Genomic DNA, 14038 nt, shown 5'->3' on the forward strand with positions numbered 1-14038 from the left:
GATTTTTTGGCTTTCTCCCTTTAAAAATCCCATTAAATATAGGAACTAAAACTACAAAAATGTGTATAGAACATCAAGACTCAGAATTGCTGATGACTATCAAAGTGCATTGGATCCTTGCTTTCCAATTTTCTTAAAAATTAAAAAAAAAAAAAAAACAGAAATTCTATTGTCGGAACCAGCTCGGGGCTTTTCGCCACGCCGTGTCCCCTTATCTTCCTCTGCTGGGTCAGCTATGGTAGTCGTGAAGACCCTGAACCCCAAGGCCGAGGTGGCCCAAGCGCAGGCGGCATTGGCGGTCAACATTAGCATGGCCCGGGGGCTGCAGGACGTGCTGAAGACCAACTTGGAGCCTAACGGCACCATGAAGATGCTTGTTTCTGGTGCTGGAGACATCAAACTCAGTAAAGATGGAAATGTGCTGCTTCATGAAATGCAAATTCAACACCCAACAGCTTCCTTAATAGCCAAAGTAGCAACAGCCCAGGATGACATAACTGGTGATGGCACTACTTCCAATGTCCTCATCATTGGAGAGCTGCTGAAGCAGACGGATCTCTACATTTCTGAAGGTCTTCACCCCAGAATAATTACAGAAGGATTTGAAGCTGCAAAGGAAAAGGCACTTCAGTTTTTGGAACAAGTCAAAGTAAGCAAAGAGATGGAAAGGGAAACACTTATAGATGTGGCCAGAACATCTCTTTGTACTAAAGTTCATGCTGAACTCGCTGATGTCTTCACAGAGGCTGTAGTGGGCTCTATTTTGGCCATTAAAAAACAAGATGAACCTATTGATCTCTTCATGGTTGAGATCATGGAGATGAAACTAAATCTGAAATAGATACAAGCTTAATCAGAGGTCTTGTTTTGGACCATGGGGCACGGCATCCTGATAAGAAGACAGTAGAAGATGCATACATCCTCACGTGCAACATGTCATTACAATATGAAAAAACAGAAGTGAATTCTGGCTTTTTTTTTTTTTTTTTACAAGAGTGCAGAGGAGAGAGAGAAATTAGTGAAAGCTGAAAAGAAATTCATCGAAGACAGAGTTAAAAAAATAATCAACCTGAAAAAGAAAAGTCTGTGGTGATTCAGATAAAGGATTCATTGTTATTAATCAAAAGGGAATTGATCCCTTTTCCTTAGATGCTCTTGCCAAAGAAGGCATAATAGCTCTGCGCAGAGCTAAAAGGAGAAACATGGAAAGGTTGACTCTTGCTTGTGGTGGGATAGCCCTAAATTCTCTTGATGACCTAAATCCTGATTGTTTGGGACATGCAGGACTTGTCTATGAATATACATTGGGAGAAGAGAAGTTCACCTTTATTGAGAAATGTAACAATCCTCGCTCTGTCACATTACTGATCAAAGGACCAAATAAGTACACACTTACACAAATCAAAGATGCAATAAGAGATGGCTTGAGGGCTGGTAAAAATGCTATTGATGATGGCTGTGTAGTCCCAGGTGCTGGCGCAGTGGAAGTGGCAATGGCAGAAGCCCTGGTTAAATACAAGCCCAGTGTAAAGGGCAGGGCCCAGCTTGGAGTTCAAGCATTTGCTGATGCATTGCTCATTATTCCCAAGGTTCTTGCTCAGAACTCTGGTTTTGACCTTCAGGAAACACTAAAGTTCAAGCAGAACTTTCAGAATCCGGTCAGCTTGTGGGTGTGGACTTGAACACTGGTGAACCAATGCTAGCAGCAGAAGCAGGCATATGGGATAACTATTGTCTAAAGAAACAGCTTCTTCACTCCTGCACTGTGATTGCCACCAACATTCTCCTGGTTGATGAGATCATGAGAGCTGGAATGTCTTCCCTAAAAGGCTGAATTAAAGCTTCCCTTGTATCTGAATCCTGAAGACTACAGAGTGATCCTAATAACACAGCTATGGGATTTTGGTCCAAGCTTCAAATGATCTTCAAAGGATTTTCTTTTCCCATATTAAAAAAGGAGAGAACACTGGCACCTATTCAGATTCTGAAGTTCTGAAATTATAATTACACTATTTTTTAAATTGCACTGCAGTGTCCACATACAGCAGATCATACTTACCCAGTAAACAGGACATTTTGCTTTACCCTCAGTGATATAAAAATATTAGATAAGCATATGTCATCTACCTTGTTATTAAATATTCACTGAAAAGCAAACCAAAAAAAAAAAAGAAAAAAAGAAAAACCAAAAAAATTCTACTGTCACTCAACACAGGCTAATGAGCCCATAATTTGTTGAAATACAGAGCTCCCTGTTTAAGAAATGGAATTTAGCACACTCCAGGAATAACTTGGTGGGCTCATATTGTAACAAAAAGAAAGGAAAACTAACCTACATGACTTAGAAGACAGATGAGGAGAAAACCAAACAAAGTGACCAAGGGAGAATTTGAGGAGCATCTTGTAATAAACCCCCAATATAAGGCCACTAGAAAGCAGGGAGAACCCTGGGTAAATAAGTTTAAAGGTAGCCTCGATAATTCTGGCTTGGGAAGGGGAAGTCCTAGTGAAAAAATAAAGGAGATACAGAAATCCCAAAAGAATTCAGGCCACAGAACACTCCTCCTGACTCCCCATCACTCAATACTTGCCAAGTACGTACTCTTCCAGACACCGCTCTGGCAATCTCACCCTCCGCCCAGACCTCCATCACCCATGTGCAGCCTCCACTGGCCAGTGCAGGAGATACTGTGGCCAGTACTCGCCACAGAGGGCTACTGTGCTCTGGAGCGGCAGCTGGGATAAGCTTCAAGTGTAAAATACACACCAGATGCCCAACAATCAACATCAAAATTAGAAAAATATCTCACTGGTTGCACACTGAAAAAATAATACATGGTATTATTAATCTCACATGAGATGAATATATATTAATAAGATGAATTTCACCTATTATCCTTTTTCAATGTAGATATTATGAACTTTACAGTTAGATTTATAACCCCCATTATATGTCTATTGGACAGCATTGCTAGATTTTTTGTAACTGGTAATACTATTCTCTCCAAAATCTCTTCCACACATCCTAATCCATGACCACCATTCACTCACTTCCCAGCTCACTCGCTCTAGGACTGCATTTCTGGTTCAATCCAACCCTCCGCACAGTCTGCATACACCCAAGGCACTGAGGCAGACACAAACCATGCTGATTGCTCTGCCTTCCACTGATGATCCCCACTCTCAAAGGGCCCCAGCCAGTCTGCCCTCCAGGTAACCTATTCACACCTTTTCTTTCCTCTTTTCTAGAACACTGCCTGCCCCTTCCCCCTAACTGAAGACTTAAGATTCTCACCTCAGTGAAAACGTAATCAGGAGAGAAATTCCTCCTGTTCCCAGTTCCGAATCGACCAACTAGGGAGCATCTTGTCCCATACACCTGTCTTCCCTCAACTGTCCACACACCTCTCAAAAGCCAACACCCCCTCACGCAGGTGAGGATGGCTGTTTAAAATAATAATAAATAACAACAACAGCAAAAATAACAAGTGCTGGCCACAGTGTGGAGAAATGAGATCCCTTGCACACTGTTGTGGGAATGCATAATGGTAGGGCTTCTGGGGAAAACCGACTATTTCACGGGTTTGGAGAAATCTGTAATGACTTGTATTATTATAGCGTCTATCATATAGAAGAGTTTCACTGCCCTAAAATCCTCTGTGCTCCGCCTATTCATCCCTCCCACTCTCCCCCACCCCCCAAACTCTGGCAACTACTGATCATTTTACTGTTTCCATAGTTTTGCCTTTTCCAGAATGTCACATGGTTGGAATCATACACTACGTAGCCTTTTCAGACTAGCTTCTCTTACCAAAGAATGTCCATTTAAGGTTCCTCTGTGTCTACTTGTGGCTTGACAGCCCATTTCCTTTTATTAATGAACAGTATTCCAGTGTATATATGTTCCAGTTTGTTTATTCACTCACTTACTGTAGGGCATCTTGATTACAAATAAAGCTGCTATAAACATCTGTGTGCAGGTTTTTGTGTGGACCTAAGTTTTCAACTCTCGTGGCTAAGTACCAAGAGTGTGATCATTCAGTCATTCAGAATTCTTTTCATCTTGCAAAAATGAAAATTTCTACGCATTAAACAATAATTCCCCACTTCCCCTTTTCCTGGCAATCACCACTGTATTGTACTTTTTGTTTCTGAAAGGTATCTCATATAAGATGGTGATGGCTGCACAGCAATAGGCATGTACTTACAATATCAAACTACACACTTAAAAATGGTTAAGGTGATAAATTTTCTTATGTGTATTTTTCCACAATTAAAAAAAAAAAGCTAGGTTTGGTCCAAGGAGTCTGGGCTGTAAAGTGGTACAACTATTTTAAACCCAAGTTACTCTCAACTAATGTCCTTCCTTTGGAAAGCTTCATAAGCATGTACTAAATTTAGAAGTAAATGATCTAGACGGGTGGGGGTGGGGGGGTAAAAAAAAAAAAAAAAAAGTAAATGATCTAGGGACTTCCCTGATGGTCCAGTAGCTAAGACTCCTAGCTCCCAATGCAGAGGGCCAGGGTTTGATCCCTAATCAGGGAACCAGATCCCATCTGCCGCAACTAAGTCCTGTCACAGTCAAATATATTTATTTTTAAGTGATCTGATATAGACTATCTTTTCCCTGACTCATAAAAAAAACAAAAGCCAGAAATCTAAGTTGCTAATTATTGATACTTGAGTATGTTTAGTAGCCACTGTTCAGGACTGTTGGCACCAAAGAGAGAAACTCACCCATCCCAGACTGAAAACATACTGTCGGCCGCAGTGAGACCAGTGACTTCTGTTTACATACTACTTACTCTATCGGATCGTCTTTTCTGTCTTTTCCCAAAGGGAGAGGTTTCCCAAAGGGAGAGGTACTTGACTTACCCAATTGGTTATTTCAGGCCTCCTGCACTTATCAGTACAAAGAATAGCTACAAAATTGATGGTCCCCTTCCGTCGCCCTTTGTAGACCACAGTCTTGCTTCCTCGGCCAATCTCCTCATACAGGATGAAGTTTTCCATCTCTGGGTTGACTTCTCACCTTCGATAAAATGACAGTCTAATAGCATCTCTAACTCCTAAAAAGTAAACAAAAATGACACTTCAAAATCCAAACTAGTTGCATGATTGATCAGCCTAAGCTATTTAATATGTAATAAATAAATCTAATAATTCTATAAATTCAAAAATCTGCCTACAAATGTTGATACAAGTGTCTTTGTTTTTGTAAAATGAAAAAAAAAAAGGAAAAAAATAAACAATTCACAAACCAATATTCAACTCCCTAGCGAAAAGACCTTAACAAAAGTAATGAAAATGACAGCTATTTTGAACACATGGGACAAAACCAGGGAATGAATGAGATTTCAGTCAATGTATCTTGATACAGCTCTTACTCTGTTACACCGGAAAGCACTTTGTGTCAGTAACTGTGTAATGAATGGGGTAATAAGCCCCATCTAACCATAAATTATGAGAAATGAGACAATGCATGTGAAAACACTATGTAAATAAATACGGAATGATAGTATTTCTATCTAACTCACAGATATTTTAAGAGTCAATTCAAATATTATTCAAAGTCAGTGGTCAGCAAACTACTGATTCCTGGGCCATATCCAGCCTGCTGACTCCTTCATAAATAAGTGGAACACAGCCATGCCCAGTCATTTATATGTTGTCTAAGGATGCTTTCCAGCTACGACGGCAGTGTTGAATAGTAGTGAGACTGACCCTATGACCTGCACACCCTCTAAAATATTTACTATCGGGCCCTTTACTGGAGAAAGTTTGCCAACTCTTTCAAATCATTTTTTTTAAACCACCCACTAAAACAACTTCATTTTCTTGGCCAACAAAATCACCTTATATTCATGAGTGAATAACAATCAGACGTAGTCTTTTACAAGGCCATGCAGTTTCAAAGAGTCAGACACAACTTAGCAACTAAACAACAGGGGTTTATACTTCAGCCAAGAACAGAAGTATCAATATTTATACTGATAGTAGATACGCTTTCAGAGTAGCTCAAAATCTTGGAATGCTAAGGAAGTAACAAGGCTTCCTTACCTCCAGGAGAAATAAAATTTCAAGTGGCTCCTATGTTCAGAAATTATTAAATGCAATACTTTTACCTGCCAGGTGAGCTATTATTAAGATTCTGGGGCATTCTAAGCTTGACTCTCCAGAAGCAGAACAAAATCACCTGGTTGCTATTAATACTGCTGCAAGAAATGCTGCCCTTAAAGGGACCAACAGCAACCAAACCTCTGTCGTGGTCCAAAGAGATATTTCCCAAAATGATAATTTAGAAAAACTGGCACAAAGGGCCAACAGTTGGTCTCAGAAAAGGAAAAACAAGATTAGAAATTCAACAACTGTTGGTTTGATAAAAGAAAAAGCTTTGGTTTGGACTAAGGAACAGCACCACCATATGGGAGACTAAAATTCCCACTCTTTATTCCTGTATATGCATTTTGTCAGTCTGCTAACAAAATGACGGCCTTCATGAATCAATACCACTGGGGAAACATTAATTAGTGGCAAATGGATTACATACTGTGTCATCGAACAGATAAAGTATGATTTAGTCATGATCTGTGTGTTGTCACACTGGACTGAAACCTTTGCTTGCAGACAGTCTACTGCCCCTCATGGGGCTAAAGGACCAGCATTCTTAAAACTCAACTAACAAAACACAGAGGCCCTCCAAATATCTCGACCAAAAGCATCGCTGTTGGTCCTTCTAAATCTCAGATCCACCCCTTCTGTATTTCAGAAACTCTCAACCTCTTGAGATAGTCACAAGACACCCAATGCCCTGGGCTCCTGCTTCTTACAATCCACAACTAATAAATGCAGAGTTACTCCAATACTGAAAGGCCTAATTGCTTCTACAAAAAATAGCCATGTTTTGGCAGGGCAGTCATTTTACAGAGCACCGTCAGGAAACAAAGACCTCCAGCAGCACACCTTGTAACCTGGAGAGTTCGTTTACTGGAAAAGACACTTCTAGAAGAACCATCTTCAGCATCACTAGAAAGGTCCTTACTGAGTATTACTAACCAACCCTTGTGCCACCAAACTCCAAAGAATACAGCTTTTGGATTCACGTGACACATGAAAAGAAAGTGCACAACTCTTGACTGGACCTGCACAGCAACTGGTGATCTGAAAGTAAAGATTGTGCGGAATTAAAGCAGACAACATCCAGTGAGACAGCTTTCCCAAGGTATGCGGATCTGGCCTGCTGGAAGTCTGCCACTGTGGGGCTGCACCCTGCAGGCCTGCGAGCCTTGCAACTGCTCAGCCTCAAAGAGAGAGCCTGGAGTCAGCGACAGAGACATTAATGACTTATTGGACAGGGGGTCTTAAAGGCCTGAAGCAAGGTACTGGAGAGACAACCCACTGTGTGTGGCAGACAGCAGGCAGAACAGGACATGGCAGCCATCTTCACTACTTGAGGGAGGAGGAGTCTCCATTTACAGGGGAACTGATGTCAGGTGGGCTCATCAGGTACCAGAGACTAATTAAGAGGACTGGATAGTCCTGTGAGTGAAGTAGGGCGTGGTCGAGCAAGGCATGTACAGAAACCAAGAGAACCACCATCTTGAATGGGCTAACCATACGGTTGCCAAACCTTAGATGATGGCATAAGACATCAAATGATCACCAATGTCTGTGATCTTGATAACATATAGATTTTAGATTAAAAGTGCCTGGTAGATCTCTCTCCTACCCCTCCTTGGTAACTGTTATCTTAATAGGTTTCCACTCTGCACTTTCCCCTCCACCTGAGACACTATACCCAGGAAAAGTATAGATAGATACTATCTATAGAGGGACAAAAAGCCACTGCAACTACAAAAACTGACCCTTGATCAGTTTTGATCTTTCAGAGAAAGATCTTGATCAAACGAGAGAAATGTAAAATATGTATATACATATTAAACAGAAACCTCGATTAAACAGAGTTGGGAGACAAGAAGTGGGGCACTCTCATACCCTGCGATGAGAGCCGAGCCCAAGTGGAAGAAGAAAGACTCTTCTTTCCTGGCAAGGACTCTGTCAATGGAGTCTTTGTCTACTACAGCCTTCCCAACTTACTCTTCCCCTTTATAAAATCTTTCTCCTTCCCTGCCAAGCTGGGGAACTGCACCGTGTCTTGTCGTGGTTACACAAAACGAATTGCAATTCCCTGCTGATGCCAAATAAGGCCATCTTTTCTGGAGAAATATCTGGCAGTCTTTTGGTTCCGGTAAAGAGAACCAGTCCTGACTCCTGAGCCACCAAAATGCTGGCTTAACAGGAGAAATTATGTGTCAAAAAAAATAACCTGAGATTTTAAATGTTCACAAATTGGTTATGATACATCAGCATAAGATGTTAAAATAAGTTTTTATATAAGATGAGTGATTCCTTCAGAACAAGTTTTTAGGCCACAAGAAAAATAAAATCTTAAAATTTTGAATTTGAGTCAGGCCAAATTCATTTCCTCAATCTTTCACTGAATAGAGGCATCTGAGCAGGGCACACAGCCTGAAATTAACGAAACATATCAATTACAGAGTAGGCTTAGACAAGGGTGGTTTTTTACCTGCAGTATTTCCTCTCTCTATGGGCTCAACTTCCTTACAGCAAAATAAGAACTCAGACTATTTTATAAATTATCTTTCAGATTTGAAAACCACTGACTTCAAGATTCTTTTTTACTCAGTCTAAGGATGTTCCTCACCTCAGACTTCCTAATGCATTTTTTAAATGTTGTAACTTCTTAAATTGTAAAACAAAACACAAATACAGAAAAACCCACAAAATAAACATATAGCTTAAAGAATTATTACAAGAAGGGCATCCTTGTAATCACCACCCAGACCAGCGACAGCACTTTGCCAAGAAGTCCTTCGCTGAGCCTTGGACAATCACAACTCCTCATACTCCCCCCAAAAGAAATCACTCTCCTGACTTCCATGCGTTTCTTTATAGTTTTCTCATTCAAGTACGCATTCCCAGACACCACAGTTTAGTCTTGCACATTTTCTAAAAAGCACTGTGCATTTTTAAGTCTCTCTTAATCTGCAAGTTCACCCAGGTATCAACAGAGCAACTCACACCTATCAGCAGTTGAAGCATTTATGATTTCAGCGGGCTGGGCCTATACTCAAACTCTGAAACACAACAGGCAGCAGGGGCACGCAGGTGAAGACAAGAACCTTCTCCTAATCATCCACACCTTCAAATCTTTAAACTCGCTCTCTAGCAGCATTAGCAACACCTGGGAACTGAGAAGTGCAAATTCCCCACCCTGGGGCCCAGACCTTACTGATTCAGAAAACTCTGGAAGCGGGGTCCAGCAATTTGCGTTTTAACTAGCCCTCCGGTTGCACGCTACCTTAGAAATCCAAGTCAACCTTTCCCGAGAGCACAAGAGGCGGCGGGCACTACACCGGGCACTAAACGGGTGCTCCTCCTCGCAGCACTTTTCGGACCAAATCAATTGCAGGGTTTGAGCTTCGTCTGACCTCGAAAGCGTAGGCTCTAAGTCGCTACGTTAACACCCTCTCTTCCCGTTACCCCCGCCCCCAAACTGGAGGCTTTCACTGCCTCCCCGCGTCCAACGACATCAGTCAGCGAGGCCAGCTTAGAACCCAGGAAGCTAAACCAGAGTTTTAAGAGAGAAAACTCCGAATTTGAGGTGTCTGTAAAGCGCATCTCCAGAACCCAGGTCCTAGAAGAGGTGTCCCGTGTACCCTAAATGAAAAGTTTTGTAGAATTCAACACAAGCACAAAAACGCGGAGCCCGAAGAGAGAGGGGGCGCTGGGGGCACAGGGTCCACGGAGGGAGAGAGAGTGGTGGGCGGCCCCCCTGAAGACCGGCGAACGCTGAGAGAGACGGGGACGTAAATTCGTGGCCCCTAAAACCGCCACTGCCGCTCACCTGCTCGCTCGGTGGTGAGAAGCCGCAGGTCCATGGGATGGATACCTAGCTAGCTCGAGTGCACGCGTCTCGGCCCCCGCTCATGAAGACGAGTCCACTGGCCAAAGGCCAGGGGCGAAGCAATGGAGCAAGGCGGGACGCGAAAAGAGCACCGTGAGGCCGTGTAAGTGAAGCACCCCTCCGGGTTTGGGTTCGGCCAGCCGGTCTCCAAGGCAGCACGCAGAACGCCGGTTTGAGCGCCCAGCGCTGATTGGCTGAGCAGTTACGGTTCCCATGGTGGGGGCCGGGAAGTGGAGCCACTAGAGTCAACTTCAGTAGCCCCACGTCAACGTCAATGGCCCCGCACCCAGCGTTAGGACGAGTTCACCGATCGACCCCAAACCGGGGTAGAACGTGCTTGGAAAGGCAAGGCTCAGAGCGTCGGTAACAGGCCTTGAGAGTTCCGCACCCCTCCGCATTTGGATCGGTCCAACCCGTCTCCAGGGCAGCACGCAGAACGCCAGAAAAAGCGCAGGGCTCTGATTGGTTGCGAAGTTTGGGTTGCTATTGGCTGGGGTCTGGAAGTGGAGCGGCTATTACAGCATTGAGCCATCCGAACAGTGGGTGGAGGAATCGGGGCTTTGGGCTGGTCGTTGGGGCCCTTCCTGAGTAGTAGTTGGATAGTTGGTGGCAGTGCAGTCTTGTGCCCTCATCGTTTCTTCCTTCGTCCACTGTCTTCAGTTTTCTTCCATCCTTTTAGGTGGAAGGGGCAATTTAGTCTGTAACAATCGCTCCTCAGGTTCCTTACCTTTTAGAAAAGAGAATGTTACTGATTATCTCCCTTCTTGGACACGAGAAAAGACCAGAAACCTGATCTCGAGTTGGTTGCTTATGACTTTCAAAGCTCCAAACTCTCAAATTCCAACCACCAAAAACGTTAGCACAAGCTCCTCTCTTCCGCACGGAGTTAGCTCACAGATAATCACCTTTGGCGTCAGAATTATCTGAAGCTCTGGTTAAAGCAAGGCCCGCCCACCCACAGAACTTCTGATTCTGTAAATCTGGTGAGCCCCCAAAGTTCTCATATCTATAAAGATGATGCGAATGTTGCGGGTAACGGACCACGCTTTGCAAACCTTTACGGGTAGGAACTGTGTCTGTCTCTCATCTCAGGTTAATCACGTCTCCTGTTCTTCGACATCTAACCCTTCTTGCCTTCCCAAGAGTCTTATGGGAAGCATGATTGTCAGTTTTTTGTATTTAGCAGATTTGATGTGGAAAAAACATTTCCTCATATATCACTTCCTAATTAATCAAGACATACAATGAAATATCAGCTAATTTATTCTGAGTTTTGACAGCCTCATCCTTAATGTCAGAAATAAGTATCTGGAATGTAGTTCTTCCTTAAAACTAGTTAAATACACATCACCTGTGTTGAAGAAGTTCCTATATTCTTGGAACAACTAGGGAACCTAAGAAAGATGTTCCACTTCTACTTACGAACCAAACCAGATCATTTGGGAAACGCTATAACTGCCCTCACAAAATAATTTGGATTCATGATTCGAGGAACTGAACACATCAATTTACCACGCAGCCTCCCAAATTATCACTGAAATGACTGAATCAAGACTTAAACCCTAATGGCACTTAACAACAAGGAGGGAAGAATGAAATTAGAGCACTCCCTAATACCATTTGTTGTTGAGTCACTCAATCATGTCCAACTCTTTTGTGACCCCATGGACTGTAGCCCCCAGGTTCCTCTGTCCATGGGGTTTCTCCAGGCAAGGATACTGGAGTAGGTTGCCATTTCCTTCTCCACTCTAATTCCATACACAAAAAAATAAAATGGATCGAAGACCTAAATGTAAGGCTGGACACTATAAAACCCTGAGAGGAATACATAGGCAGAACATTCTTTGACATAAATCACAGAAAGATCTTTTTTGACCCACGACCTAGAGTAATGAAAATAAAAACAAAAATAAATGGGACCCAAGTAATCTTAAAAACTTTTGCATAGCAAAGTAAACCGTAAACAAAATGAAAAGATAACCCTCAGAATGGGAGAAAATATTTGCGAATGAAGCAACCAACAAGGGATTAATCTCCAAAATATATAAACAGCTCATGCAGCTTAATATCAAACAAATCAAAATATAAGCTAAAGATCTAAATAGACATTTCTCCAAAGAAGACATAAGGATGGCCAAAAAGCACATGAAAAGCTACTCAACATCACTACTTACAGAGAAATGTAAATCAAAACTTCAATGAGCTATCACCTCATACCAGTCAGAATGGCTATCATCAAAATATCTACAAACAATAAATGATGGATAGGATATGCAGAAAAGGGAACCCTCCTACAATGTTGGTGGGAATGTAAATTGGTACAGCCATTATGGAGATTCCTCAAAAAACTAAAAATAGAACTGCCATATGACCTAGCAATCCCACTCCTGGGCATAACATATCCAGAGAAAACCATAATCATTTATTTTTTTTTCCCATTTATTTTTATTAGTTGGAGGCTAATTACTTTACATCATTGCAGTGGTTTTTGTCATACATTGAAATGAATTAGCCGTGGATTTACATGTATTCCCCATCCCGGTAAACCATAATCATTTAAAAAGATACATGCAACCCAGTGTTTATTGCAGCACTATTTATAATAGCCAGGATATGGGGAACAACCTAAATGTCCATCAACAGAGGAACGGATAAAGATGTGGTACATATATACAATGGACTATTAGTCATAAAAGGAAAGAAAATAGTGCCATTTGCAGAGATGTGGATAGATCTAGAAATTGTCATATACAGTGAAGTCAGAAGGAGAAAAATATCATAAAACATCTCTTATATGCGGAATCTAGAAAAAATAGTGAAAAGTGAAAGTCGCTCAGTTGTGTCTGAGTCTTCGCGACCCCATGGACTATACAGTCCATGGAATTCTATAGGCCAGAATATTGGAGTGGGTAGCCTTTCCCTTCTTCAGGGGATCTTCCCAACCCAGGGATCAAAGTCAGGTCTCTTGCATTGCAGGAAGACTCTTTACCATCTGAGCCACAAGGGAAGCCCCAAAATTCTGGAGTGCGTAGCCTATCCCTTCTCCAGCAGATCTTCCCAACCCAGGAATCAAACTGGAGTCTCCTACATTGCAGGCAGATTCATTACTAACTGAGCTATCAGGGAATCCTGAAAAAGTAGTACAGATGGACTTATTTGCAGAACAGAATTCAAGACAGGGATGTAAAGAGCAAACTTAAGGATACCAAGAGGGAAAGGGGAGGGTGATATGAGGTGGGAGATTGGGACTAACATAGATACACTGCTATATATAAAATAGATGACTAATGATAACCTACTTATAGCACAGGGAACTCTCCACAAGGCTCTGTGGTGGTTTAAATGGGAAGGAAACCCAAAAAAGAGAAGATGTATGTATATGTGTAGTTGATTCTGTTTTTGCTGTATAGCAGAAAGTAACAAAACATTGTAAAGCAATTATACTCCAGTAAAAATTAATTTAAAAAGAACAAGGAGGGAAATCATCATCAGATGGAAAATCTAAGGCCTTTCCATCTGGAACACAGAAAACATTTGGAAAAGCAGAGGATCTATAGCAGAAGTAACCCCAACTTAGCCACTAACATTTGAGTCTCCAGGCATGTAATCCTCATCTTGGTAATGGATGAACGGAATTCCACCTCCCCTACCAGCTGGCTTGACACTCTGGGCAGCATCTGTCTGCCCTGGCTTTTGCTTTCAAGATGAAAATTTCGAATCACTTTGTTAGTGACATGAGCAAAGGACCTAGAGCACCAGAGGATGGGGAATGCTTTCTGAACCTTGTGGCCCTTCCTGCCCAGAAAGATGGCATGGCTAGTGTTTTCATATTTGGTGCAAAGATTGGAAGTTTCCTTGTTGGGGAAAGAGATTTGCCCAAGAGAAAATATTGACATCTAGCTTAGGGAAGGTCTCCCAGTGAAAGAGCCTGTCTCAAGTGCCTTGACCCAAAATGAAGTTTATTAATCAATGAACCTTTAAAATATGCAACAAACACTGAATGAGCCTTTCAGTGTCTTACTCTTGCATGTGAGGGCTTCCCTTGTGGCT

General features: G+C 42.2%; 1 protein-coding gene and 1 pseudogene across 5 annotated transcripts in view; one reads left to right on the plus strand and one right to left on the minus strand.

Moving 5' to 3' along the window:
* The window catches only part of ULK4 (unc-51 like kinase 4), a 487767-nt gene extending 477640 nt beyond the window's left edge, over positions 1-10127 (minus strand). For all 5 annotated transcript variants that reach the window (XM_070455485.1, XM_070455483.1, XM_070455484.1 and 2 more), the window contains exons 1-2: positions 9929-10127; positions 4876-5069 (exon numbers count right to left, since the gene is read on the minus strand). In XM_070455485.1, coding sequence (XP_070311586.1) covers positions 4876-5013 — 138 coding nt within the window. In that variant the 5' untranslated portion in view covers positions 5014-5069; positions 9929-10127. The remainder of the gene's footprint in view (positions 1-4875; positions 5070-9928) is intronic.
* Positions 236-1977, plus strand: LOC110124077 (T-complex protein 1 subunit zeta pseudogene; annotated as a pseudogene).
* Positions 10128-14038: the final 3911 nt, after the last annotated feature.

This window comes from Odocoileus virginianus, chromosome 26 (assembly GCF_023699985.2).
Source record: "Odocoileus virginianus isolate 20LAN1187 ecotype Illinois chromosome 26, Ovbor_1.2, whole genome shotgun sequence".
In the NCBI taxonomy this organism is placed as follows: Eukaryota; Metazoa; Chordata; class Mammalia; order Artiodactyla; family Cervidae; genus Odocoileus; species Odocoileus virginianus.